The sequence below is a fragment of the Podarcis melisellensis genome, assembly GCF_964234715.1.
Source record: "Podarcis melisellensis genome assembly, chromosome: 9".
Taxonomy (NCBI): Eukaryota; Metazoa; Chordata; class Lepidosauria; order Squamata; family Lacertidae; genus Podarcis; species Podarcis melisellensis.
Window position 1 is genome coordinate 5,581,366 of NC_138541.1, and position 26,009 is coordinate 5,607,374.

General features: G+C 47.6%; 2 protein-coding genes across 6 annotated transcripts in view; both read left to right on the plus strand.

Annotated features, from left to right (window-relative positions):
* Positions 1–26,009, plus strand: part of LZTS3 (leucine zipper tumor suppressor family member 3) — a 327,722-nt gene that overhangs the window by 92,241 nt on the left and 209,472 nt on the right. The window lies entirely within an intron of this gene.
* Positions 381–25,188, plus strand: LOC309377513 (RING finger protein 37-like). 5 transcript variants are annotated; one of them, XM_081924884.1, is made up of 6 exons: positions 510–663; positions 12,209–12,302; positions 15,186–15,286; positions 16,839–18,018; positions 20,831–20,992; positions 24,659–25,188. In XM_081924884.1, the coding sequence occupies exons 3-6, from the start codon at positions 15,233–15,235 to the stop codon at positions 24,865–24,867; spliced, it is 1,605 nt and encodes a 534-aa protein (XP_081781010.1). In that variant the 5' UTR covers positions 510–663; positions 12,209–12,302; positions 15,186–15,232; the 3' UTR covers positions 24,868–25,188. The 5 variants fall into 5 exon arrangements, with proteins under 5 accessions (XP_081781008.1, XP_081781010.1, XP_081781009.1 ...); XM_081924885.1 differs by lacking the exon at positions 12,209–12,302 and adding an exon at positions 4,627–4,745 and having other exon boundaries at positions 555–663; XM_081924883.1 differs by lacking the exon at positions 12,209–12,302 and having other exon boundaries at positions 512–663.

Genomic DNA, 26,009 nt, shown 5'->3' on the forward strand with positions numbered 1-26,009 from the left:
AATAAACAAATAAACAAATCCCCTCCCCCCCCCCGCGACGACCAATGGCCTCCATAGACTTCAGCGAAACTCCCTTCCCAGGAAGCGGCCTCAGTCACCATTCGGCTTTGGCCTGTACAGAAATGGAAGGGAGGAAGTCACGCAACCCAAAAAAGTAACGGGAAGCCGCGGCGCTGGGGAACAGGCAGTCTGAACCGGCCCCATGGCGCTTCGGGCCTGTCTCGGAAGCGCCCCCTTGACAACGCCGACCGCGCTCTCCCCTAGCAACAGCCGGGGCGACGGCGCCCTCTTGCGCCTGCGCAGCGGCGGTAGCAGTTTCTTCCACGCCCCTTTCCCCTTCCTGGAGCATGCGCACAGCGGAGAGGCGCCGGTGCGCGTGCGCAGAACCGAACTTTCCCCTCTGCGCGCCTGCGCGGATGCTGACTTTTTCCCCCTTCCCTCACCTGCAGCGCTTAACGTCAAGCCCGCGAAGGCAGTTGAGCCCACCCGCTTGCCGTAGGGCCTCTCCCGGAAGTGCGCGGCCGAAGCGGGAGGCACCGGAAGCGTTCCTGAGGAGAGAGGTCGCGCAGGGCGGGGGAGGAGGAGGCTTGCCTGACAGGGGCCAGACCCGGCGGCAGCGGAGGAAGGAGAAGGAGGACGAGGACGGAGGCAGCGCCGTTCCCGGTGAGTGAAGGGCAGGCCGAGGAGGAGGCACTGTCGGTGTCCTGGCGGGGGGGGGGGAATAAATAAACCCCCAGCATACAAAGCAGGGGGAGGGTGACGCGCTCGAGGGGGGAGGGGCGATGCTTGGAGCCCCTGCGCACCACGTCACAGTCGCCTCTCCTCAGCCCCCGCCCACGGCTCTACGTTATAGGACCTTGGGGAATACGTCATCATCTGGGTGTGACGTAATCTGGCCGGTGTTCTCCCCCCCCCCGCTTACCACGCCCCCCGTGTTTGCGTTACAGACTCCAGGTGCCTCCCCCCCTCCCCTTATGCCATCTCTCTGCTGGCACCTCCAGACTTTCATTGATACCAATTTAGCCTTCAAGGGAGGGGCAAAGGCTGGTTTTTCTTAAAATAACAATTCAGGGTAAATAGGTAGCAAATTCGTGTCTGTGGAAATACCTGCAGGGAGCCCCAGGGACTATGAATGGCTCCTAGCCACGATCGCTATGCCCTGCCCTCTGCAGTCAGAAGCTGTGATGCTTCTGAATGATGGCTGCCAGAGGCCACAGGAAAGGAGAATGCTTCTCTCGTGCTCAGGTCCTGCATGCAGGTTTCCCGGAAGAGGCACCTGGTTGGCCACCGTGAGGACAGGACGCTGGGCTAGATGGGCCATTGGCCTGATCCTGCAGTGCTTTTCTTACGTTCTCAGTGGAGTGAGTCGCATGCAGGTTGCACAGCAAGCACTTTCCTTAATGCTAGCATGTGAAGCCGCCCATCATCATTGTCTGCTCAGCAGCCATCTCTTAGGTCTCAGGCAGAGAAAGGCCAACCGAGGAGGCCTTGATATTCTGCCATGTGTATTCTGCCCTTTTCGGGGGTGACATTGGCAGAGCAGCACTGCAATGGCAAGTATCACATGTACAGACACCAGGCACCTGCAGATTTCTAGTGCATGGTGTAATATGATTATAAAGAATGCCTAACATTCCCTGTGGGGCCTATGCATATGTTTTTTCTCCGTTATAATAATAAATCAGTAGTAATGACATTTCCAGTGGTCTTCTGTAAATGAGGCACTATACATAAAATACACAGGCTGAACTTTTATAAGCTAAATAAGACAAGGCACACAAGGTAAAGTGAATTATTTTGGGTATATATCTGTTAATACATCACAGGCAAGGACAAACACACTGAATGCATACACCATGCATACAAAAGATGGTAAATTTCTCTTTTTTGGAAATCATAAAATCATATAATTGTAGAGTTGGAAGGGATTCCAAGGATTATCTAGTCCAATCATCTATACTGCTAGAATCTCAACTGAATCATACATGACAGATGGCAATCCAACCTCTGCTTAAAAACCTCTAAGGAATGAGAGTCCACCACCTCTACTGGGAATCTGTTCCACTGTCAAACAGCTCTTACTGTCAGAAAGTTCTTGCAAAAGTTGGAATCTCCTTTTTTGTAACCTGAAGCCATTGATTGGTACGGGTACTACCCTCCTGAGTGGGAGGAAACACGTTTGCTCCATCTTCTATGTGTCAACCTTTTGCATATTTAAAGATGGCTGTCATATCTCTTCTTAGTCTCCATTTTTACAGGCTAAACATACCCAGCTCTCTCTACTGTTCCTCATAAGGCTTGGTTTCCAGATCCTTGATAATATTGGTTGCCCTTCTCTACACACGTTCCAGCTTATCAATATCCTTAAATTATGATGCCTAGAACTGGACACAGTTTTGTGTCATCTGCAAATTTGATGAACATCCCCCGGATATCTTCATCCGTATACAGTGGTACCTTGGGTTACATACGCTTCAGGTTACAGACGCTTCACGTTACAGACTCCACTAACCCAGAAATAGTGCTTCAGGTTAAGAACTTTGCTTCAGGATGAGAACAGAAATCGGGCTCCGTCGGCGCGGCAGCAGCACGAGGCCCCATTAGCTAAAGTGGTGCTTCAGGTTAAGAACAGTTTCAGGTTAAGAACGGACCTCTGGAATGAATTAAGTACTTAACCTGAGGTACCACTGTAGTTTGTAAAGGTGTTGAACAACAGTGAACCTCTGACAGAACCCTGTGTCATCCCACTTGTCACTTTTTCCCCAGGATGGTGAGGAACTGTTAGTGAGCACTCGGTTGGTCAACCAGCTACAAATCCACCTAACAGTAAACTTGTCTTCCAGCAGATATTGGAGTAGTTAAAATCACCCATGACTCCTTTTTGAATATTTTGTAATCTTCTCTAGGAGGTCATCACCCAAGTCCGTCATGGAAGTATAGCAGACACCTTCAGTAAGGTCACTGTTGTTTCCCTCTCCTACAGTTTTTACCCATATACTCTCAATCTATCTTTCATGCTCCAAGTCACGCGTCTCTTCACAAGTGTAAACATCTTTTACTTATAATGCTGCCACTTCTCCCTTCCTGTTTGAGGTATTTCTTTTGAACAGATTTTGCCATTTCAGTCATGAGTCTCATCCCACCAGGTTTTAGTAATGCCTACATGGTCATATTTGCCATCCTGTTTTAAAAGCTCCAATTAATCTTACTTGTTTTCTATACTCTGTGCATTCGTGTAGATACAACTGAAACCATGAGTCATCCTCTGCACAGTGGTCCTTCTATAGAAACTACATGGGGGCCTCTAACACAGAATACGGGCAGGTGTCTTTTAACCCATTTCCACTGCAGGCTGCAGTCTTTTCTGCATGTTTTGCACTTTGATCAGCTTGCCTAGATGTGCATGAGCCACCCTAAAAAGGCAGTAGAAGCCCCATTTTCTCTGTGCTCTCTTAACAGATATGGCCTCCCTATCCTCAACTCACTTATTTCCTCCCCACCAGCCCAGCAACTTCTTGTAGCAATGCAGGAAAAAGAAGCCAACCAGTTAGTCCTGCCTATGTATTACAGGCATACTGTTCTGACATGTTTTGCTTTTGCCCACTGCATGATGGGCTAGAAATCTGAGCAGTTTTCCAAAAAATAAAATAAAATTGTAAGCTCTGGGCCTTTCTTTTTTCTGGTTCTGTGATGGCTCCACTTTCTCAACACCAGGTGGCAGCAACAGACTTTTCTTCTCATCTATGATCAATTACTACTGACAGAACAGCATATTGTGTGGTTCTAGTTTTTGAAACAGAATTTATTTTATTTGCTTTACAGAAAATCCTCAGAGAAAGAGCTGCATTGAGAGTTTAATTTTGATGAAGAAATGGGCTGGGGAGCAACGGTTTAAAGAACCTCTCTTCTCCTCATCAGCCTTCAGATTGCCATCTCAGGTTATCTATATTTTGTAAAACAAGAGTGTAAAGAGAATTTCAGGCCAATGCAAAAATACGGTGTTCTACTTTGCAATTCATCAGGGTTTTGTTTGCTTGGGGAGGAGCTTAACACAGTGGTAGATCATAGGGTTTTCATGGTTGCTGTGATCTCAATTAAAAAGGATCAGGTAGTAAGTGAGGCTTCCTCAAGCTCGGCCCCCCAGATGTTTTTGGCCGACAACTCCCATGATCCCTAGCTAGCAGGAGCAGTGGTCAGGGATGATGGGAATTGTAGTCTCAAAACATCTGAAGGGCTGAGGTTGAAGAAGCCTGTAGTAAGTGATGAGAAGCATCTTCTGCATCCCACCCTGGGGAACTGCTGGCTGTTTAAGATGGGCAGTACCGGGCTAGGTTTACCAGTAGTCTCTATCCTGATATGTCAGCTAAATAAGCTGCTTCTGTCCTCCCTGTGGATCATTTGGTTCGTAGCCTAATTTGTCCTGAGGTGGGTGGGCAGCTATAATAGCTCCTCCAAGGGTTCTTGAATTCAGTTGTGACCAACCCTGTTACTACTTAACTTAGACCACAAGCTTAACACTAGTCAACAGTGTGATGCAGCAGCTAATGCTATTCTAGGCTGCATCAACAGAAGTTTAGTGTCCAGATCAATGGAAGTAATAGTACCTCTCCACTCTTCCTTGGCCAGACCACACCTGGAGTACTCTCTCCAGAAGCGACTGAGAGGAGATATGATAGCCATCTTCAAATATGTAAAGGGTTGACACATGGAAGATGGAGCAAACTTGTTTTCTCCTGCACTGGAAGGTAGGACCTGTACCAATGGCTTCAAGTTACAAGAAAGGTGATTCCGACTCAACATCAGGAAGAGATTTCTGACAGTAAGACCTGTTTGACCGTGGGATGGAAGGTGGTGACCTCTCCTTCCTTGGAGGTCTTTAAGCAGAGGTTGGATTGCCATCTGTCATGTATGCTTTAGTTGAGATTCCTGAATGGCCAGGGCTTGGACTCAATGACCCTCGGGATCCCTTCCAACTCTACAATTATATGATTCTGTAGCTATTATTTCCCCACTCTGACACATTGCTCACACCTTGAGGAAGCAAATTCAGCAGATTAACTAAGCACTGTACAGTTAAAATACTACTTTTTTGTCCTGAATCTCCCACCATTCATCTTCATTGGATAACCTCGTTGGGTTTTAGTATTATATCAGAGTGGGGAGGGGGGGAAATATCTCTCTACTCCACACTTCTTCCATGTTCCATCTTTTCACATTTCTTCTACCCCAGGGATGCCCAAACTTTTTTTTTAAGATAGACGTTTTAGAGCTTTTTTTAGGATTTCACCCCAGGAGATAGACTGCCATAGGGGCCAGATTAAACCGACTGGCGGGCTGGATTACACCCCCGAAATGGACTTTCCACATGCCTGTTCTACACGAAATAGTCTCAAATGTTTGTAATATTTCCTCATAGGAGAGTTGCGCCAGGCCAGTGAAAATTTTGGTTACTATTTTTGGCATCTTCTCCAGGTCTCCAATATGCTTTTTGAGATGTGGTAAACAGTATTCCAAGTATGGTCGCACCATAAATTTAGCTATAGTACTACATCTAGACTTTGGCGTCTGTTAAGTTATTTCACCATGCTTTTGCTTCTAATTAACCCTCTGTGTAAGCAGATTAGACACAGAAGAGAGTTAATGGTTGTTTTGCTGGCTGGGGGTGGGGGTCTTTTTCACTGACTTGACTTTGAAAAAACTGCCTTCTGGGAAGTGGTGGCAGTTCCTGGAGAGCTAACTGAAAACCTTTTTAACACCAAATCCTTTTTTTTTTACTCAGTTTCCTTGCCTTCAGTTACACTGCATCGACTCTGTGGTTTAGCATTTGAAATCAACGTTGCAGTAGTAGTTTTAAGTTGTGCTTAACGCTAAGCAAAATCCTTTGGACTTAACTCAGACATCATGTTTCCACCTCCCTATTCTTCCTCTTTCTACATGTGGATTTCCGGGCTTGCTAGAACCATAGTTTGAACCAGATTATGTCTGAACCAAACCAGTGACATCTCACGCTGTCATTGTGTAGCAGACATACAAATGTGCTGAAAGCCTCTGGTCTTTGCTGCTTCCAGAGCAGCAATTCATTTGAAATACAGTCATACCTCCGCGAACATCCACCCCCTTGATCGTCCATTTTGGCGGACATCCATGACAAACCCAGAAGTACCGGAACGGGTTACTTCCGGGTTTGCTGCTTTGCACATGCGCTGAAGTGCACTTTGCACATGCGCTGAAGTGCAAAACCGCTCCACGCGCACAGCGACGCTCTGTCGAGCGTCTCTTTCGTCGAGCGTCCAGGGCTACGGAACGGATCCTGGATGCTCGATGAGGTACCACTGTACATTCAAAATGGAACTGCCATTTTGTTGGAAAGCTGGATGTTGCTGAATGTAAGGTGGTTCTTCAGGCATATATCCAAAGCCATCTTCTCTTGCCAAAGCCGTATGGACTGTTACTGAATTAGCAGGCCCATTGTGCGTGGGGCATTCAGGTAGCCCTCAGCCGTGGTAGAGCGTTCAAGAACTTCCTTCTTCCATTTTTTTACATCTTGTGGTGAGCATCTGTGCCTAAAGAACAGCCTGATGAGGCTTCAAAGTTCACAGCTTCTACATAGCTGAGTGATCCTGTTAAAAAAAGGCATTTTAAACTACCGTATTTTTCGCCCTATAGGACGCACTTTTTCCCCTCCAAAAATGAAGGGGAAATCTGTGTGCGTCCTATGGGTCGAATGCAGGCTTTCGCTGAAGCTTACTATAGTGTTAAACGGTTAAGTCTTTTTAAAAAAGAAAAAGAGAAGCCATCATGACGGATGAAAGCCACTCATTCTTCATCTGCCCTTTTTTCAGTACCTGGGACCATTTCTGACCTGGTAATTGTGACCATGGCTACGAGGATAATATGCCGAAGATTTGCAGGGCAGCCTTGCAGGGCAGCTGCGTTTTCTACTACAAGCAAGGCTGGGGGCAAGACAGTATTCTTCCAAAAGGCAGAAGAAGGCGGCCAGCCCAGCAAAGAGGCGGGAGAGGGCTCTAAACCCGCCACCATGCTCAGACTGTGGAAGCCTGCAGAATACCGGGTATCTTTTAATCCATCCGCCTACCCAGGAACCAAAGCCATATCTCGTAAGGAAGCCTCAAGAAGTTTGGAGGAGGGTCCGCTAGAAAGTGACTGTCCCAGGATTAGTGCCAAACCGTTACAGAATGCCTGCAACGTTACCTGCTCGCGGAAGCTTTCGAGCACGCAGAACACACTTCTGGATTTGGAAGGCAATCACACTCGGCCCACCCGACCTTCTTTGGAGCAGCCAACTAAACTGGACCCCAAGAAAGGCAACGAGGAAGCAGCTGACGTGGAGGCTTATGACCCTAAGGAAGATATCAGGCTGTTCCAGAAGCAAAGGCCCGAATACAGATCTCTGTGCTACAATCGAGATGAGTTCCCTCAGCCCATTTCCGTGGAAGAACGTGACCGGATATTGCAAAAAATTGCTGTGTTGAAAAGTAGCCTGAAACCAAGAGCAATCGCAGAGTATTTCTTCAAGCTGAGCTGCTTGCCAGTGGAACAACAAGTAAGCATGAAGTCCAATCCAAGGTTTTTTGTGCTGTGCCGCTATGGAATTGAGAAGGTCCAGCTCTTTGATATTTCTGAGCTCATGATGGTTTTAGAAGCATTTGTCTGCCTGGCCATCCCACCGTCCCACTCTATGTTGAATGTGTACGAAGCGGAGTGCTGCCGCCGAGTCTGGGACATGACGCTAGACCAGCAGCTGATGGTGGCTGACCTGTGGCGGTGCTTAGGCCGCAGCGTTCCCCAGTACTTGGAGAGCATGTTGAGCTGTGTCAACGTGCGCTGGAAAGAACTCTCTTTGCCCCACCTGGTCCAGCTGGTCTACATCATAGGCGAAGGCCGTAAAGCCCCTGAAGAGTTAATGAAGAAATTAGACTTCTTGGTGTTAAAACAGTTGGACTCTCTCAATCTAGAGGAAGTGGGTGCCATTTGCTTAGGGTTCTTCAAGTCACACAACGGTCTTTCAGAACATACCATGCGGAAAATTGGAGATAAAGTCTCTGCCCGTATGTCAGACATGAGCTCTTTTGCTTTGGTGAATGTCCTCAAGATGTACCGTTATACTCATGTTATTCATCTTGACTTCATGAATCAGCTTGGGAATGTTGTTCCTCCCATGATACCAACTATAGGCATTCAAGGTGTCATGCACATCACCCTTGCCTGTTCAGCTTTGCATTATCTGGATGAAAGGATTATGAATGCTGTTGCTGCCTCTTTGCCTTCCAGAGTTTCTTATTGCCGGAGCAAAGATATTGCCAAATTCTTGTGGTCATTTGGATGCTTGAACTACGAGCCCCCCAATGCAGAGGAGCTTTATGCCAGCCTGGAGGAAGAGATGCGCGCAAAGATGCATGAAGTCCAGAAATTCCCGGAGCATTTCCTCACCTTTTTGTTAGCTCTGGCATTTGCAGAGCGGTTCCCAAACGACTTGATAGACTATGCTTTGGGTCCTGAGTTTGCAGAATTAATCAGCAAGAGTGAATTTGACCTTAGCAAGGACTTGTTCACTCTGGATGGCACGGTGGAGATTGAATGCCCCAGTTACACAGGCCATCGCCTTGAGCCGTGGCTTAGGGAAGAGGTAGCAGAGATGCTGTGGAGCGTTGCCAAGAAGGATATTTTAACGAAGCCGGAATCGACTGAAGCTCTGTCTCTACTGGGGGAGATGTTGGGTGGGCCCCAGTATGTCAAAAGTCACATGCTCTTGCCTCATACCAGATCTGTTGATTTGGAGATTCGTTTCGACTCTGACCGAAAGCCGTTGCCGTTTAACTCTCAGGCAGTTGTAAAATTGGAGCTGAATGAAGGTGAAGTTTCCCTTACAGATGACTTGATGAGTCAGCTTTTAAACAGTAGGCCTAGTCGCCAATCCCCCGTGAATAATACTGAAAGCAAGATAGAAACGTCTACCCCAAACAGAGCAGCAGCAGCTTTGCCACAGGATCCGCCCCCGCCCACTTGGGATCATTTTACGTTTTCGAACGGAGTTCCACTGACGGGCGCCATCTTGAATGCTTTAACCAAACCCAAGGCCTCTTTGTGCGAAGGTCCAGCCCCTCGGTTGAATGAGTTGCAAGGCCAGGATGTGAAACTAGCCGTCCAGGTGTCTAGCAAGAACCACTACTGCTACAGCACCAAACGCCTTCTGGGGTTCCACAGTTTGAAAAGGAGGCAACTACTTCAAATGGGATACGTAGTGGTAGAACTGCCCTTCTGGGAGTGGCTGCCTTTGCTCAGACGTAGCCGGTCGGAAAAGCTGAGCTATTTGCACCACAAAGTGTTTGGCGCTTTAGATGACATAAGTAGTCAGTGACCCGTCTGCAGGTTTTCAGAACCAAAATTCTGAAAGGTTTCCTCACACACTGATGCTCTTGGTCTTGGGCAATGTAGCTAGGTAGTTTAGCATTGCTGTATAATGTACCTTTTTGAAGCGGCTCGGTTGCCAGCATCTCTTTGCAGGGTCTGTGCTTCAGTATTCTTAGGAATGGTAACATACCCCTGAAGTGGTCCCTAGCTTGTGAATGTCTCTCGCAGTGATTATCCTGTAAATAAAATGTTTATTCTAGTAGAATTTTATATGTGCTCTTTTTCCTCCCTGGAGTGACAGCTAGCTTATTTGAAATCGAACAGGGAGCAGGGAAAGCTCATCAAGCGTTAATGGTACCGATGTAGTCCAGTGGTAATGTCTAGATGTAATCCCCAGTTCACTTATCACTCTAAATGAGTCTTATTCTCCATCTGCAAAATGAGAATTCGCTTTGCCTGCACAACCGGGTGGGCTAGGAGAAATGTGAGCGAGAGTGATGCTGTAAAGTGCTTGGCATTTTAAACTGTGTATTTTGTTTTTCACAATCTCTTCTAGAAGAGGCTCTCCTTTGTTGGAAATTTTTGAACCGAGCTTGGGTGGCCATCTGCCAGAGATCCTTTAGCTGTGACTAGATGGCACTTGGGGGTCCCTTCCAGCTCTGCAATTCTATGATTCTAGGAAAGGCATTGTGGGTAATATGGAGTGTTTACATAAACTTAATAGGTTTCCACCATCCTTTATTACACTTTAATCACCTCCTTGTTTAGAATTCCTGGATGGAGGTCATGGGTGGATTTTTCTGCTGTTCCAAATGAATGACTGGAACACACTTTGAATGGGTTAATACACATTTATTGATCTTGAGCGCACAAAACAGTGATTAATAAGGAATTATCCTTAATCAATTCCTTAATTAATAAGGAATTGCCCACATAAGATTCCCAATTGCGGAAATATAGGCAAATAATGTTAAGAGCCACTGCCATTCATACGCAGTTTTTCTGTGACATGGGATTTATTGCCTTGCCTTTACTTTACAAGTGGCATATAGTTTTTGAAAGGGGTTTTTCATGATTTTTTTGCCAATGCCCCTATAACATTGCATGTGTCCCTCTGTCAAGGCCTTCTGTAGGGTTTAGAAAGTCTCAGATTTATTTATTTTTTTGGCAGGGGCACAGGCAGCAGCGTTCTACTTTTAAGCTAAAATTGGGCTGTGACCTATAGCTGTTTCCAAGTTTCATACATATTCTCATCTGGCTCCGTAAGCTGAATGCTTTCCTGGCAAAGGGGCATAATTCTCAAATGCAGAAATGTGGTATCTTTTAGCTTCCAGGACAGTGTTGTCAATAGCCACTCCACTCTGGCAAGTATGAATCTCATCCAAGCAAGGAAGCTTTTGTAAAATGGAAGCCCCTGACCCTTAAACAGCTTTTGATGTGCCACAAATGGCAATGCAGGTATGTTTGCTCACACAGGCATACTTAAAAAAAGAATATTCTGCCGGCTAGTTTGCAAGGCAGATGTGGTCTGTTACAACGTTGTCTTGGCTGAAAATGAAATGTTTCTTGCATTTCGCTTGACTTTTGTGGCTAAGCTCCTAAGATAAACTGGGTTTTGAGGGAGAGGGGTAGGATGTAGAGCTGGGTGACAAGCAAGGATTCGGTAGAACACCACACAAGGAATATTCACTCAGAGGAGAAAATGGGCATCAGCAGAGATAAGACGAATTTGGGACTGCAAGGGTCCTTTTGGGGAGCCTCATAATGGAGAGGAAAGGCTTGTTGCATCACCCTGTTCCCCTCAAAGCATCTCATCTGTGGGCTAGTGGAATGAATCCCTTTCCATCTCTATACCTGCTTCTGCACTCCCACCTTAGGCACCTTTGCTCAGCCATCATCGCACGGTACAAGCAACACCTGCTGCATGACCTCAAGTTGTTAGATTTCTGGGATACCTTCCTTGGAAAACCTTCAGGAGACGCTCCTTGCTGCAGCACTCGGAGTCAAAGTAGACATCATTCTTAACTGTGTGGCTAGGAACCTGCCTGCTGGCTTCCTACAGGCATCTGGCTGGCTGCTATGAGAACAGGATGCTGGACTAGATGGGTTCTTGCTCAGCTCTTCAATACGCACAGGTTTTATTTCTTTTTAATAATGGTGTGAGTGAAGGAGCATTGTTCACTGGGAGTGCAGTGCCCAAGGAGGCAAGGTCACTAACCTTTTCCTTCCCAGATGAGATCCCCATGAAAATTCCACCACTTTGGGGCCAGGGGAGGTGCTCCCATTGGCTAAGTGAGGGGTGGGATTTTATGACAGCACAACTAGAATAAAATATAGTTTTGGCCTTCCATGACAACATGAAGCTGACCTTGCATCCTGCTAGACCAGTGGTTCTCAAAACCTTTTCCTATGGGCCAAACCTTCAGAATAAAAATTTCCTTGCGCCACACCAATTTTTAAATTGATGATAAATACATTGGAAAACAAAAAAGAAACAACTACCAGTGCCTGATTCATAACATAGAACACAACTACTTTATAATATGATCATGGGACATCCAGAAAGTATAAAACAATCCAGCTAAATAAGAATGTGAATCATTTCCAAAATATAATTATAAATGAGCTTCTTACATATGTTCATTAAGCAGGTATACAAACTCATTGAGGGGTGTGAGATTGCTTTTGCCAGGTAATCACATTCCTGTTAGGTCTATTTTGAGACTAACACTCATCTCATCAACACAAAGAAGCCTTTCTCTTTTCCTCATTCAGTGTCAGTCCTGAACAGCTGCAATTTGCAAAGGTGTCTCTAACCCAGTCTAAATTTTCTCAGATGATGGGAAGTAATGGTCAATCTTTTCTTGCAAGATGTTCCTGTACGAGGCCATGTAATTCATTGTCTTTTTACCTGCAGGAACATTTTCAGGGTATGTTGCTGAAGCTTTTTTTTTTTAATGCAGCTTGTTTTGTCTGTAGCTGCGAGGATATTGTCATTGTGGTCTTGCATACTGGCATTGAGCTCATTCAGCTGGGTAAAGATATTGACCAAGTATGCCAGCCTTGCACACCAGTCCTTGGTATCTAGTTGGTGCTGCAAAGGGTTCCCTTCTCGTTCCAAAAACTCTTAATTCATTCTTCAGTTCCAACACCATATCTAAAACTTCTGCACAACAGCCAGTGAACCAAACTACACTAAAGTGTTTAAATGTTTCTTTGATTGTCCTTGAATCTTCCCACTGCACTTGCCATCCGCTCCTGCCTCACCCTTTCAGATCTACTGTGCTAGACCTGCTACCTTTCTGTCAGCACTCAGCCTTTGCTGTCCTGGATTCCCCCTTCCCAAACAGATAAGATTCTGCTTGTTGAAGGGTATCGGAAGATGTCACCAGTAGGCAGGCTTCATGCTTGAGGAGAGAACTAACCAAGCCTTCTCAGCGTCAACGTAATCATGGATCAGAGATCCGTCTCAAAGACCTTTTCATTTAAAGTTATATTGGGAGTTATTGCTGAGCTAAACCAGAGAGGGTGTTGACGAAACTCAAAAGGGTTACCAAGCTGAAAGCAGTGTTCAAAATTAGCTAGGCACATTTCGCATCTGGCTATCGGCCACTTGCAACCAAGGGAAGATGCCTGGGCACCAGGAGTGGTGCCTGACGTCTCAACCATCTGCAGGTGCATGCCTGGGGTCCTTGGATCTTGACTGTTTCCACACACCAGCAACACATCCTGTAGAATTCTGGCTGTGACTGGCCTAAGGTCACCCAGTGATCTTCGGGGCTGACTGGGGATTTGAACCCTGGTCTCCCATGTCTTGGACACTCCAACCATTATGCCACACTGACTCTTCTGTTTCCCAAGGAGAGGGATGCTGGTCATCAACCCTGGCCGGTTCTGCTCTCACATCCAAGGACCATCTTTTCATCCATCCTGCTTGAGCTGATATGGTAGAAGCAGAGTAGTATAGGGTTACCAGACGTCCCTGGTTCCCGGGGACAGTCCCCGGATTTGCAGATCTGTCGCTGGACAAATTCCGTCCCTGGAATGTCCCCAGATTTGCAGATCTGTCCCTGGGAAACGTGGCAGTGGCAGCCTCAGCAGCCTGGAGCCAGCCTGTTAGCGCAGTTGGCTCTGGCTGGTTTCAAGAGCTGCTCGCTGCCGTGGCGCCCGCCATTTTTCCTGCGCCACAACAGCGAGCAGCTCCTGAAGCCTGCCAGAGCCAACTGCACTACCAGGCTGGCCCCTCCTGGGCAATGGCTGCCCTCCTGTGACTCCCAAGCCTCCCCTGATCTGCCAAAACAAAGGGGGAAGGAGATCGGGGAAGGCTCGGGAGTCACGGGCAGGTGGCGTGCCGTTGCCCAGTTTTTTAAAAAACTGCCTATTTATGTTTCACAGGGTGCGAAAGAAGGGCTTTGCACCTTTATACAATATGCATGTGTGCTTGGGCCCAGGGTCTTTTGCTTCACCATCCCCACTACTGACTCCCTGTTGCTACTCTGCTTCAAAAAAAAGAAAAAAGTGTCCCCGGAAAAAATCTGGTAAGCATACTGTAGTACGGCAGGTCCTAGCTACATCAGTTTTTCATGCACTACATCCAGGGTGGGGGAACCTTATTCCAAGGCCCTTATTCCCTTTCTGGGGGTGGGGGCGCATACAGTCGTGGCTGGAGCAATGAATGTAAATACAGTGGTGCCCCGCAAGACGAATGCCTCGCAAGACGGAAAACTCGCTAGACGAAAGAGTTTTCCGTTTTGGAGGTGCTTCGCAAAACAAATTCCCTATGGGCTTGCTTCGCAAGACGAAAATGTCTTGCGAGTTCCTGCGGGGTTTTTTTTCTCTCCCCCCCTTTTTCTAAGCCGCTTATCCGCTAAGCCGCTAATAGCGCTAATCTGCTAATCTGTCAATGGGCTTGCTTCGCAAGACGAAAAAACCGCTAGACGAAGAGACTCGCAGAACGGATTCTTTTCGTCTTGCGAAGCACCACTGTATTATTGTATAGTTGGCTGGTTTTTACACACACACACACAAACACACACCTCATCCAGAGGCATTAACAGAGTCCAATCACACATGCCAACCTGCCCAAACGCTCCAGGATAGTAAGGGGTGTGCAGTGTTCAAAATTAGCAGGGCACCGGGCACATTTTGCACCTTGCTTTCGACCACTTGAGACCAAATGAAGATGCCTGGGTGCCTGGATGGCTCCTGACAACTCTGTCATTTGGAGGTGGGTGCCTGGGATCACTGGATCTGGACTGTTTTCACACACTAATACCGCATCCTGTGGAATTCTATCTGTTATATTTTGTCTGCACAATCGGAATGAATTTCTAGGACCAAAATGCTTTTTCCGTGCAGCCTGAGGAGGAGCAGCAGCCATTAAGAAAAAGAGGTTGGAATAAGCCTATATATGTGTGTGTGGACTGTCCCTGGATCAAATGACTTTTCTTCTCTTAAGTTCTCAGAGTTCTTAACCTGGTTTAAGGTTGTCTTCTGAACTAACCAGATGTTGAATCAATCACAGCCAGTCCATCATTTGAAAAATAGGACTTTAGAGCCGTCCAAAATGGCAACTAGACATTCCGTTTCAGTGACTGCAAGCTTGGCTTGGTGAGTCAGTCTTCCAGGGCCTGGAAAGCCCTATTTTGGCCTGGGCATCGCTTTGCATTACTGTGCTGTAATGCAATATTCAAAACACCAAAACAAATGTTGTTATCAAAGCAGCAATTTCTGTCACATCACTTGTTCACCACTGTTATTTAGTTATTAGTTATTTAGTTATTAAAAAAAAACTTTTGTGTGCTTTATTTTAGAGCCACGTTGAAGATTGGGGAGCTGGTTTCCACCTTGAGCCACAAAGATGGTGATAAATGTTTGCCTCCCGCAATTCAAGCCAAGAATTCACTGCAACAAGGTACTCCCCCCCCCCCAACCCACCTTGCTCCAGGTTAAGACAACAGAGGGTGGAGACTTGGCGCAGCATCTCAGGGTCAAAGGAGTTAACATTCTAGAGATCAAGGAGTGCTTTGACTCAGCGGCTGGTTGCAGAACTAAATTGACACTGCTTATGCATGGAGGCTTCCTGCTGCTGCCCCTGCTGCTCATGCATATCCTTTCTGAGAAAATGTGACTTCATGACACCCGGGGTTGTCAACGTCTGCAGCAGATCATTCTGTGCAGTGTAAGCCGCCTAATCAAGCAGCAGGTGGTTGGGGTCTGTAATCCTGTCACCGCACCAGCATCACCCTGCAAACAAAAACTAGATTCTTCCAGCTTGCCACTTTCGGCTTGGACTGGTGGGTCCACCTTGCCCCTACAATCATGATCAGACAGCTGTTCCCCAACTCCTAATAAAATCAGTAGCTCAGCAAAAGCCTGAAGGAGAAGTAGACCCAACTTATAGCTGGCTCGGATACTGTTTTTTTTTCTGGTGGAACTTAAAAAAAGCGTGAATTTGGTTGGACCGCCTCCTGTTGCAAGTCACTGGCCAGGGAAGTGACATCATAATGGACGATCAGAAACTAGAGTATAGCAAGACAGGTCAGTGTGGCCTTGCTACTTTACAGCTTGGTCAACTGCATTCTCTTGTAGGCAGATGTTTTAGTACTGGAGAAAAAAACCAAAGCTCCCCTGTGGCTTGGAGAGAGTCTTCCTCTCAACACCACCAGTGGTTGAGGACTACCTGGAAACTGGCCACTGTGGGGAGAAGGATGAAGGATGCTGGAGCAGAGAGGCCTTTGATCTGATCCAAGAGAGCTCCTTGCATGCTTTTCCTCCTCCAGCTTTTCAAGAGAAGGTTGTACGAGTGTGTCTGCTTGGGATATTTAAGCTGGGCTCCCCACCATGTGAGGAGGGGAACTTGCAGATTTAGAATAAGGTAGCGGGGTGATGAGAGGTTCTTTTGAAACAGATGCCCCCCTCTTTAACTTTTTCTTCTTTCGGTGGGGCCAATCAGCCACAATAAAAAGGTGGAGAGATTAGGGGCATGTGGTAAAGAAAGTTAAATGTTCCACTCCTAGTTATTTCAATCGGAGAATTTTAAGCATGTGCTTTAACTCTCCTGTTGAAATCCATGGGAGCTTTCATTGAGGGCGAGTCCTTTTTTGTTGCTGCTGCAGGATTCCAGTCTCTTTCTGTGTTGTTACTCCGGCATGCCATGCAAAGACTGCGGGAAAGATTGTCAGTCCTTCTCTTTGAGAGCCAGTGTGGTGCAGTGGTTAAGAGTGGTAGACTCGTAATCTGGTGAACCGGGTTCGCGTCTCCGCTCCTCCACATGCAGCTGCTGGGTGACCTTGGGCCAGTCACACTTCTCTGAAGTCTCTCAGCCCCACTCACCTCACAGAGTGTTTGTTGTGGGGGAGGAAGGGAAAGGAGAATGTTAGCTGCTTTGAGACTCCTTCGGGTAGTGATAAAGCAGGATATCAAATCCAAACTCTTATTCTCTTCTTCTTCTTCTCTACCCGTAGATCTCCGCTGACGGATACGAAGTAGAAAACCTGGTCTCAGAAGACCTTGCCAAACGCAACCGAGGCTTCCGCTGTGAATACTTCATCAAGCCCCCGGTCCATGTGACTCTCTCTTTCCCCTTCAACGTAGAAATCTTCCGGATTAATATAGACATCTCCTCCGGCGGCTATCAGAACATCACTGGGCTGGATATTTTCACATCTACCTCACCCAGCAAAGCCTCTTGGAGCAGTTCGGACTCTCCCTTCTCAGGTCTGGATGCTCAGCCCCCGTTGGACAAGGAAGCTTTTACACTGGTGGGCAAAGCGGTGCTGAAGAATCAAAGCAAAGTGACCTTCAGCCACCGAGGCTTTCGGCCGAGGCTTCCATTCCATCAGCAGATGGACACTCTCTTCTCCTTCCCTGGCTCAGCGTCTCTGGACCTGTGGAACAAAGGCCCGAGCTCCCTGAGCTGCGTCTCGCACTTGAAGATCTGCATCACCCATGTGGCTGGTGGCGGTCTCCCTTGCATCAAGAAAGTGGAGGTTTGGGGCCAGCCGGCCAAATCCTGCCCCCACGAGGTGGTGGACGACGTGCTGCAGGCTGTGCAAGGCTTCGGAGGGCAGGCTGCCGGCCTCCCGTCGCCAATGGAGAGCGACCTGCCGCCCTTTGGCAGCCCGGACAGCCAGGAGCAGAAGCTGATGGACGCCATCCCGGACATTCCCGAGGAGTTCCTGGACCCGATCACCCTGGAGGTAATGACTCTCCCCATGTTGCTGCCCTCGGGCAAAGTGATCGATCAGAGCACGCTGGAGAAGTGCAACCGGAGCGAGGCCTCCTGGGGGAGAGTGCCCAGTGACCCCTTCACAGGGGTGGCCTTCAGCCAGCACTCGCAGCCCCTGCCCCACCCCTCTCTCAAGGCGAGGATAGACCACTTCCTGCTCCAGCACAGCATTCCCAGCACTCGCCTCCTGGGGAGGGCTCAAGCCACGGGGACGGTGGTAGCTTCCTCCATAGCCATGTCTTCCCTCAAAAGGAAAATGGACCTCGTAGAGCAGAAGCCGGGCGGCCAACGCAGCAGCACGGAGCCCTTCCGTTTCCCCGCGACAAACCTTGTTGCCACGTCTACCTCTGAGTCCCGTGCTAAAAAAATGAAAACCGATTGCGATGCCAACTCCTCCCAGATGGACTGCTCAACAGGTACTCCTCTGTCCTCTTAATATGCAGAAGGAGCCTGTTGGCAAACAACCTGGATTGCTGGCGCTGCTTCATTCAAATCCTCTTTTTTCCTTTTATTTTCCTTTTATTTTATTTTTAAAAAAAAGCTTTATTTGACTGTTCGGGTCTATAATGTGACTCTTTGAATGGCGAGTGGATGGGGAGCAGAGCTGTGGGAGGGGGGAATGATTTTCCTATGCAAACTATATTATTGGATACTTTGCATGGGGCAATTTGCATGGATAAATTTTCAGTTTGCATCAGGAAATTTTCTGGCTCCTTAGAGCAGCCTTTGTCAACCTGCTGCTCTCCAGATGTTTTAAGTCCCATCTGATCCTGCCAGCACGAAGAACATTCAGAGGGGCGTTGTTGTTCCCAGTGTTGCGCTGGCCGGGCTGGCTTCAACTAGTGAGTCAGGCATGCAGTTCTGCTGTGAGGTTCAGCCAGCATCCTTGCCTTTTGAGTTTCAAACATCTCTTGAGGACATTTTTCTGGCAATGGGCCCATGCAGCTGTTTAAACTGATTAACCAGTCACTTTAATGGTTATTTGCATCGTTTGGGATGGCATTTTAAGTTGTTGATGTTGTACACCATTATGATAAGGCAGCACAGAAATAAATAAACATCTGGAGGGCACCAAGTTGGCAAAGAGTGCCCTGGAGAGCAATCTAATTTAGCAGATAACAGTTAAAAACCTTGAAGCTGTCCAGCTTTCCTAATGTTGCATCTGCAATTGGCATCCATAGATTATTACCAATGAATTAACAAAATGGGAGCATTTTCAGCATTGGAAAATTAAGCTCCGCTGCAGCAGGAATAAGCTACGCCTTTGTCGCTGCAGCTGTAAGATGGTTAGAGTGGCATCATGTCCGGGCCATTTTCACAGGGAGCTGTCTTCTGTTTTGGACGCGTCCTTCCTCTTGGCTCTGCTGCATTCTTTTGCTGGTTAATTTTATTTGCCTCCTTTTCTGTTTTGTTTGAGCCTTGATATTTCCAGGCCTGTTCATTCTGCATGTCTCCATTGGGCAATAGGGAATTCTGATCTTAAAAGTATCTGAGAACCTCTCTAAAAGAGTCTTTAGACTCCATCGTTTCAAAGATAAGAAACAAAACTGGGCAGTCTCCACCGAATATTTTAGCATTTTTGTCCCTATAGTAGTCAGGAGGTAAAAATGCCGTATTCCACCCCAGGTTTTCTGTTGCCCAGCTTTGGCCATCTCTGTCAGCTTGTGGATTGCCTCCTGCCTTTCTGTTTACCATCCCACAGCATTCCCAGACAACCATATTCGTTGAGCAATCATCCCGATTTGTTTGCATGGTGGGCAGACGACCTTGCATCAAAATAAACGTCATCTCACACTTTGCAGTTCCTTTTCCTGTCACTTTCCTTACTGCAAAAAGTCCAATTTTGGGGTGGTTTGTTGCCCAAGAGCACTAATTAGGTACAATTTCATGCCCTAAATTTGCTGGTGTGTGATTGGATCCCACTTGGAAAGAACAACAGTCTGGAAGTGCCCTCATCTTTCCAAAATAATACAGTTTCAGAGAGTGCTTTTTTTCTAGAAAAATAGGTGCCAGTACATCAAGTTGTTGCAGTGTTGCAGTGCTGCAATATTTAACAACAACGAAAAAGGATGCCAGTACTGTGCATGCTTGAATACCCCCTGGGAAAAATGCATTTGTTTCAGACATGAGGTTACAAAATATGTATCTTCCTTTTAAGAAAAAGAAAAAGGATTAGCTTCATTTTCATAATTTGTTTTTTTAAAACATGCATAAATAACTGTGATTTTGCCACAAAGCTCATTACAACTTCATGGTCTTCAGCCTTCTTCTTCCTGTTTCAAATCAACAAGACTTCGGTTTTTGCCCCTTGCCACCCTCCAACTCATCTGCAAGGGGGTGTTCAGAAGCTTTCACTTTTCCTTAATGAAAAACTGCTACATTGTCCAGTAAGTTGTGGTCAAACAAGCCCGCATATTGAACCTCCGTTTGACGTTGGCTTGTTTCAAGCTGGCCGTAGTTAAGGTCAAGTTAAGGCTGGGTTTGGATGATACAGCAAGCTGCGGTTATTGTTTTTTATTCAGCTTCTGGCCTCAAGGAAGAGGAGGAAGTCCGTCAACCAAAAGCTCACAGCGGCTTGTTAGCTTCGTGATACACCACAGTCATAGTTTGTTGCCACGTTTGAGCAGTGGCAAGTCAGTGACGGTTACTTTCTGCCAAATCTATTTACTTTCCCCTCTTCCCTCCACTGCTTCTTGTTTACAAGTGATTGCTCTTTTCTTCATAAGGAGTTCATCCCATTTCCCCCTTTATTGCTAGGCTGTGCACAACCTCCGGACATAGGTCAAGTCGATGTGCGATTTTCCTTGAGTGGGTCAAGGCAGCTGTATTGACCTGGGCGGCTTCATCCAGAGTGATCCAGGGCTGTCAAAAAGGGGTGTTGGGTGTTGGTCGACCACATGCTTAATTAGGATTTAAAACATTAATTGAACATGGGTTTGGAAGGGTGGAGAGGAGGGGATTCAGATGAGAGTCTCTGCCTTGACCCCTCTTCTGCGCAACTCCTTTTATTGACCCCCTGAGCTAGCTAGAGAACATTGGATCCTAGCCGCTGATAGGAAGAAGAGCACTGGAATCCTTCCATTTTATTTTTTAAACTTGCTTTTTCAATTTTTTCTTGTAGCACAGCATGAAAGACTGAATTGCCCATTGTTTTGCTGCCTGCTCCCTTTGTAAACCCAGAGTGACTATTTCCAGATGATGATGTTGATTTTGCAAATCTCTCCGCAGATCTGCTTTCTCACGAACAGAGGCTTTCGGACAGTTTAGATAGCGCCTTGAACTCGGCGCTCAGCTCCATGCCGCTGTTCACAGCTAGCTTGACGAAAGGGCAGCAGCAACCACACACCGGCGGCGGCTGCCCTGGCCCGTGGAACGCAAGCAGTGGACACGGTAAAGAGGCAGCACGACACTGCAGGGTTGCTGGCCTGGGGAACGGCGGTTCTTGCCTTCCTCTTTCGGAAAGAGGTGGTGGGAGGCAAAGTTTGCAAAGCGCTCCTAATGCTTGCTGCGTGAGGAAGAGCCCTTGGCTGCCCAGCAGCCTAGCAAGGCGTAGATTGCACAGGTGGGCTACCTGCAGCCCCAGGTCTAACTTCAAATGCTGCCTGCAAGTGATCACTTCATACTGTGCTGGGCCCGGGAGTTAACCCAAGCAACGCGGTCCAGGTCCGTTCCCGAATCCAAGGATTCCACGAGGAGTCAGTCCGATAGGGCCAAAGCAGGACACGAGGCAGGAAACCAGGCAAGGACAGGTACAGGATCTCGGGCAGCATCTAGCATACGGCAACGTTGCTCCCGCAACCTGGGGAGGGGTCCGACAGCCTTTTATCTCTGTCAGGGTAACTGCCAGTCCTGATCCCCCAGTGACTCACCTCCCTGTTTCGCCCGAAGGCGAGAACTCCTCCTGCAAGTACTCAGGTCTCCTTCTCTCAGACCTGAGTCTCAGCAGCTTGGGAGACGTCAATGGATTACTAGACCCAGGGGCCACCTTGGCCTCCCCTGGTAGTGGAGCAGCTGTAAGTGATGGCCCAGCTGAAGGCAACGAGGTCATCCCCACATCTGGAGCCAGGGCAGGCTCAGGCCCCTGACTCGCCCCAGCTGGTGCTTGTTGCAGGGGAACCTGTGCAGACTGGGGCTCTTCAGAATCAGGCCCCAGACTCGGTTCAGATGCCGCCTGAGGCAGAGGATCTGGTGCTGAGTCTGAGCCCGAGTCCCAGGCCATGACACATAAGAACACAAGGAGAGCCTCCTGGATCAGGCTACTGGCACCCCTAGTCCAACATGTGGTCTTCAGGGTGGCCCCACGGTTGCTTGTGGGAAACCGGCAAGCAGGATTCGAGCACAAGAACAGCCCTCTTGCCTCCTGTAGTTTCCAGCAGCTGATATTCAGAAGCATGGCTGCCTCCAGCCTTGGAAGTAGGTTATAGCCATCCTGGCTAGTAGCCATTGGTAGCCCTTCATGAATTTGTCTAATTGTTTAAAGCCTAATAATAATAATAATAATAATAATTTATTTATACCCCACCTATCTGGCTGGGCTTCCCCAGCCACTCTGGGCGGCTTTCAACAAAATACAGTAATGCATCAAACATTAAAAGCTCCCCTAAATAGGGCTGCCTTCAGATGTCTTCTAAAAGTCTGGTAGTTGTTGTTCTCTTTGACATCTGGTGGGAGGGCGTTTCACAGGGCGGGTGCCACCACCGAGAAGGCCCTCTGCCTGGTTCCCTGTAACTTGGCTTCTCGCAGGGAGGGAACCACCAGAAGGCCCTCGGCGCTGGATCTCAGTGTCCAGGTAGAACGGTGGGGATGGAGACGCTCCTTCAGGTATACTAGACTGTGACAGTTTAGGTTGGTGGCCATCACTCTTGCAGGTGTGAGTTTAACCACGTGCTGCAGGGAGAAGAACTTGTTGGGATACTGCCAGGGAGACAAAGGCCATCGTGCCCCCACGTCGTCTCCCGGTCTCCCGTGGAAACAGTATCAGTCAATTAATGACACGAGCCTCGGAAATAGCTGTCCACATTCCAGGACTCATGCACGACCTTTTTGCAGAGCTTCCACAACGAAAGATGCACCCAGGAGAGCATATTTACAACTTTATTCAGCATTGGTCAGAACAAAGGAAAAACATGACTGCCTGCCTTCCTGTCCAGGCAACAGAGAGAAAACAAAAGCTAGATGCAAAACAGAAACATCCTGAGAGCAGGAAGTACACAGGCTGTGACTCACAACAGCCTGTCCCCTTCTTAAGGTGGAATGGAAATATCCTAACAGAACTTCCTTTTGCCTGTCCTGAACCTTCCAACATTCTGCTGCACGGGATGTTCTTGAGTTCTAGTATTATGAGAGAAGGGGCGAAACATCTCAAGTTTGTGGCCGCAGCCACATCTTGTGGCTGTGAATTCCACAACGATGTGGTGTTTCTCCTGCCAAGAGAAGCCGCATCAGAGAGCCATTAGAGGAAGCCCTGGACCTCATCCACCCAGGATATGTGTGCTCTGCAAGATTAGCATGCCTTAAAAGACAGGAAGCAAATTTGGCTTATTCACTTGTGTAGATTTGCTGAGCACTTGCAGTCAAATGGGCAGGACCTTAAGTCATGTTTATATGTTTAAAAGAAGGTAACCAGAAAACGGTGGCCTCGGAGGTGCTCCTCAGTTCTGAGGGCGGGGAAACTATCAATCCTCTGAGTGGTTTTATTATCTAATATGCATGTTGACATTCTCCTTGATATATACAGATCCTATGTTCTGAGTGCATGTCTCAGGAGAGTCAGGCTATCCTCTATCCCAGAGGTTGGTGACAATAGCAAAATAAATTGAAAAACAGACTGGTGGTGTAGCGTTTAGAATGTCAGACTAGGAACCTGGGAGAGACCAGGGTTCAAATCCCCACTCTGTGCTGAAGTTTGCTGGGTCACCTTGGGCCTGTCACTGCCTCTCAGCCTAACCTATCTCACAGGGTTGTTGTGGGGGATTAAGTGAAAAGGGGACGGACGGACCATGTATGCCATCCTTGAGCTCCCCAGAAGGAAAGGGGGAATATAAACGCAGTAACAATAAGACATAATATTCCATCAAACTTCCCCCCCTTTCCTGACTCACGTTGACCAGAGTTCCAAAGGCTGGGTCTTGCAAAAGGTGCTTAGGCTTCTACTTGGTGGTGTCTGCAGTGAGTGTTGGTATTTCACACAGTCCGATTCTGCAGATGAGATTGTTATAAATCACAGGCCTGTCTGAGAAGAGCGTGAGAAACGGAAGACAGTCTTATTTCTTCCGCTGTAGAGTCATACCTCGGGTTACTGCCGCTTCAGGTTGCGTTTTTTGGGGTTCCGCACCTTCTGAAACCCGGAAGTACTGGAATGGGTTACTTCCAGGTTTCGGCAGTCGTGCATGCGCAGAAGTGCTAAATCACGCTTTGTGCATGTGCAGAAACACCGAATCGCAACCCGCACATACGCAGATGCGCTGCTGCGGGTTGCGAACGCTGCGGGTTGCAAATGTGCATCCCTCATGGATCATGTTCGCGACCCGAGCTTCCACTGTAATGTACTTTCACTTTTACTTGTCCTGTTTGTTCTCTCCGAGCTGGAGAGAACAGACGCCATTATGCCTTTGTCTGTGAATAGTGTGTAAATAAATAGCAGATTAGCTCCAGGATGCTTCAATCTTCTTGCTGTGTAAGCTAGAAGATTCTTGTTGTTGTTTAGTCATTTAGTCATGTCCACTCTTCGTGACCCCCTGGACCAGAGCACGCCAGGCACTCCTGTCTTCCACTGCCTCCCGCAGTTTGGTCAAACTCATGCTGGTAGCTTTGAGCTAGAAGATTAGTGTGCATAATGCCAGCTGGTTTATGTCTCTGAGTGCACTGCAGATGAGGGGAGAATGCCTTCTCCAGAGCTGCGTATACTGGAGGATGCTTGGAGTTCTGGGGGCTTGCACGCTTGCCCCCAGGGCGTTTTTCCAACAGTGAGTGGGAATTCCCGTTATTTGGGCTTGTATCGCTGACCATGAGACCCCAAGGGGACTCACGTGTGCTTCTTCCTCCTTTGTTTTGCAGAGCACAGTGGGAGTGACTCGGCCCAAGGGTGTTCTTCCTGCTCCCGGACCTTCTCCGTGTACTTCAAAACGGAGCCCGTTTACCAGCTCCCTTGCGGCCACCTGGTGTGCCGCTCTTGCTTGGCCGAGAAGCAGAAGTCCTTATCGATACTGTGCATGAGTTGCAAGAGGCTGGTTGCCACGCACGACATCCTGAGGGTCCACTTCTGACACCGTTCTCACGGCGCTTTCTCTGGAATTTGGATGAAAAACAAAAGTGAGCTGTTTGTGGGGGGGGACCAAGGAGCAGAGGAGACCTGTGGCTGTTCCACACGCTTCCCCCCCATCTCCTTTGAGTCGTGCCAGGATGGCAGACCTTGCAAAGGAAACTCTGCGAGGTTCTGAAGAGGACTTGCTGCACTTGGAGAGAATCTCGATGCAGCTACGGCGTTGCGCATTGTGCCAGAGCTAAAGCGATCAAAGGATAATAAAGCCATATGCTTCTCTAATTTAAAAAGGTCATTTGTATATAAAAGTGGTGTGTCCATCTAACTGTGCTCCATTATTTTGCTACTTTCCAGGTGGCTCAGGCCTCTTGTCTTGTTCCTCATTTCCCCTGTCTTCTGGTCGATAGAGCTTTTTTTGGTTACAGAAAGAAAAGTAGGTGGTTAAGGAAAGCCTACCTGATGTGGCGCTTGCAACTTAACTTGACATCCGACCTTGGGGGGGTTGGGGAAGCTTGCAGAAAACATAGGTTGCCTCTAACTCTCCATATGAGACGCTTGAACGGTAACTGGCCATTTTCATTAGTTGTGCAATCTGTATAAAAAGCCAGCGTGTTGACACACAAACGCAAGCACACACACATCTGTTGTCACTCTTGATTTCTGTTGTGCAGCTGGAGAGGAGGGGTGGCTGTAGAAGCAGGGGAACTAATAAGCCTTAATAAAAATGATGGTCAGAAGTTGCTGATCTCCTTTGGGCTTTCAAATCTCGTGGTTTTCTTTACACAAGGGAAAGTGTTTTATTGCTAATTCACAAGCCGCCTTTCAGTAGAACTGCCCTCCCAAGACAGTGTGCAAAATAAATATGCATTTTAAAAGTTAAATTAAAATCTACATCATTCCCCTTCAGTTGAGCGACACAACTTCATTAAAGACATAATCACAAGCAGATTGAAAAGAGGATGTCTTTAGCGTTCTTTTAAGAGGACCTTCCATAAATATAGGGCCAACCACTAAAAAGGCCCTGCTGCTGGAACACACCTGTCCCAATGTAAGTACACACCTTATTTAAATCCCTCTTCCCCTCAGACCTAGTTAGATTTTATTTAATAATCTGTTCCACTTTTCCAGCAACAAACGTAGAGCTCA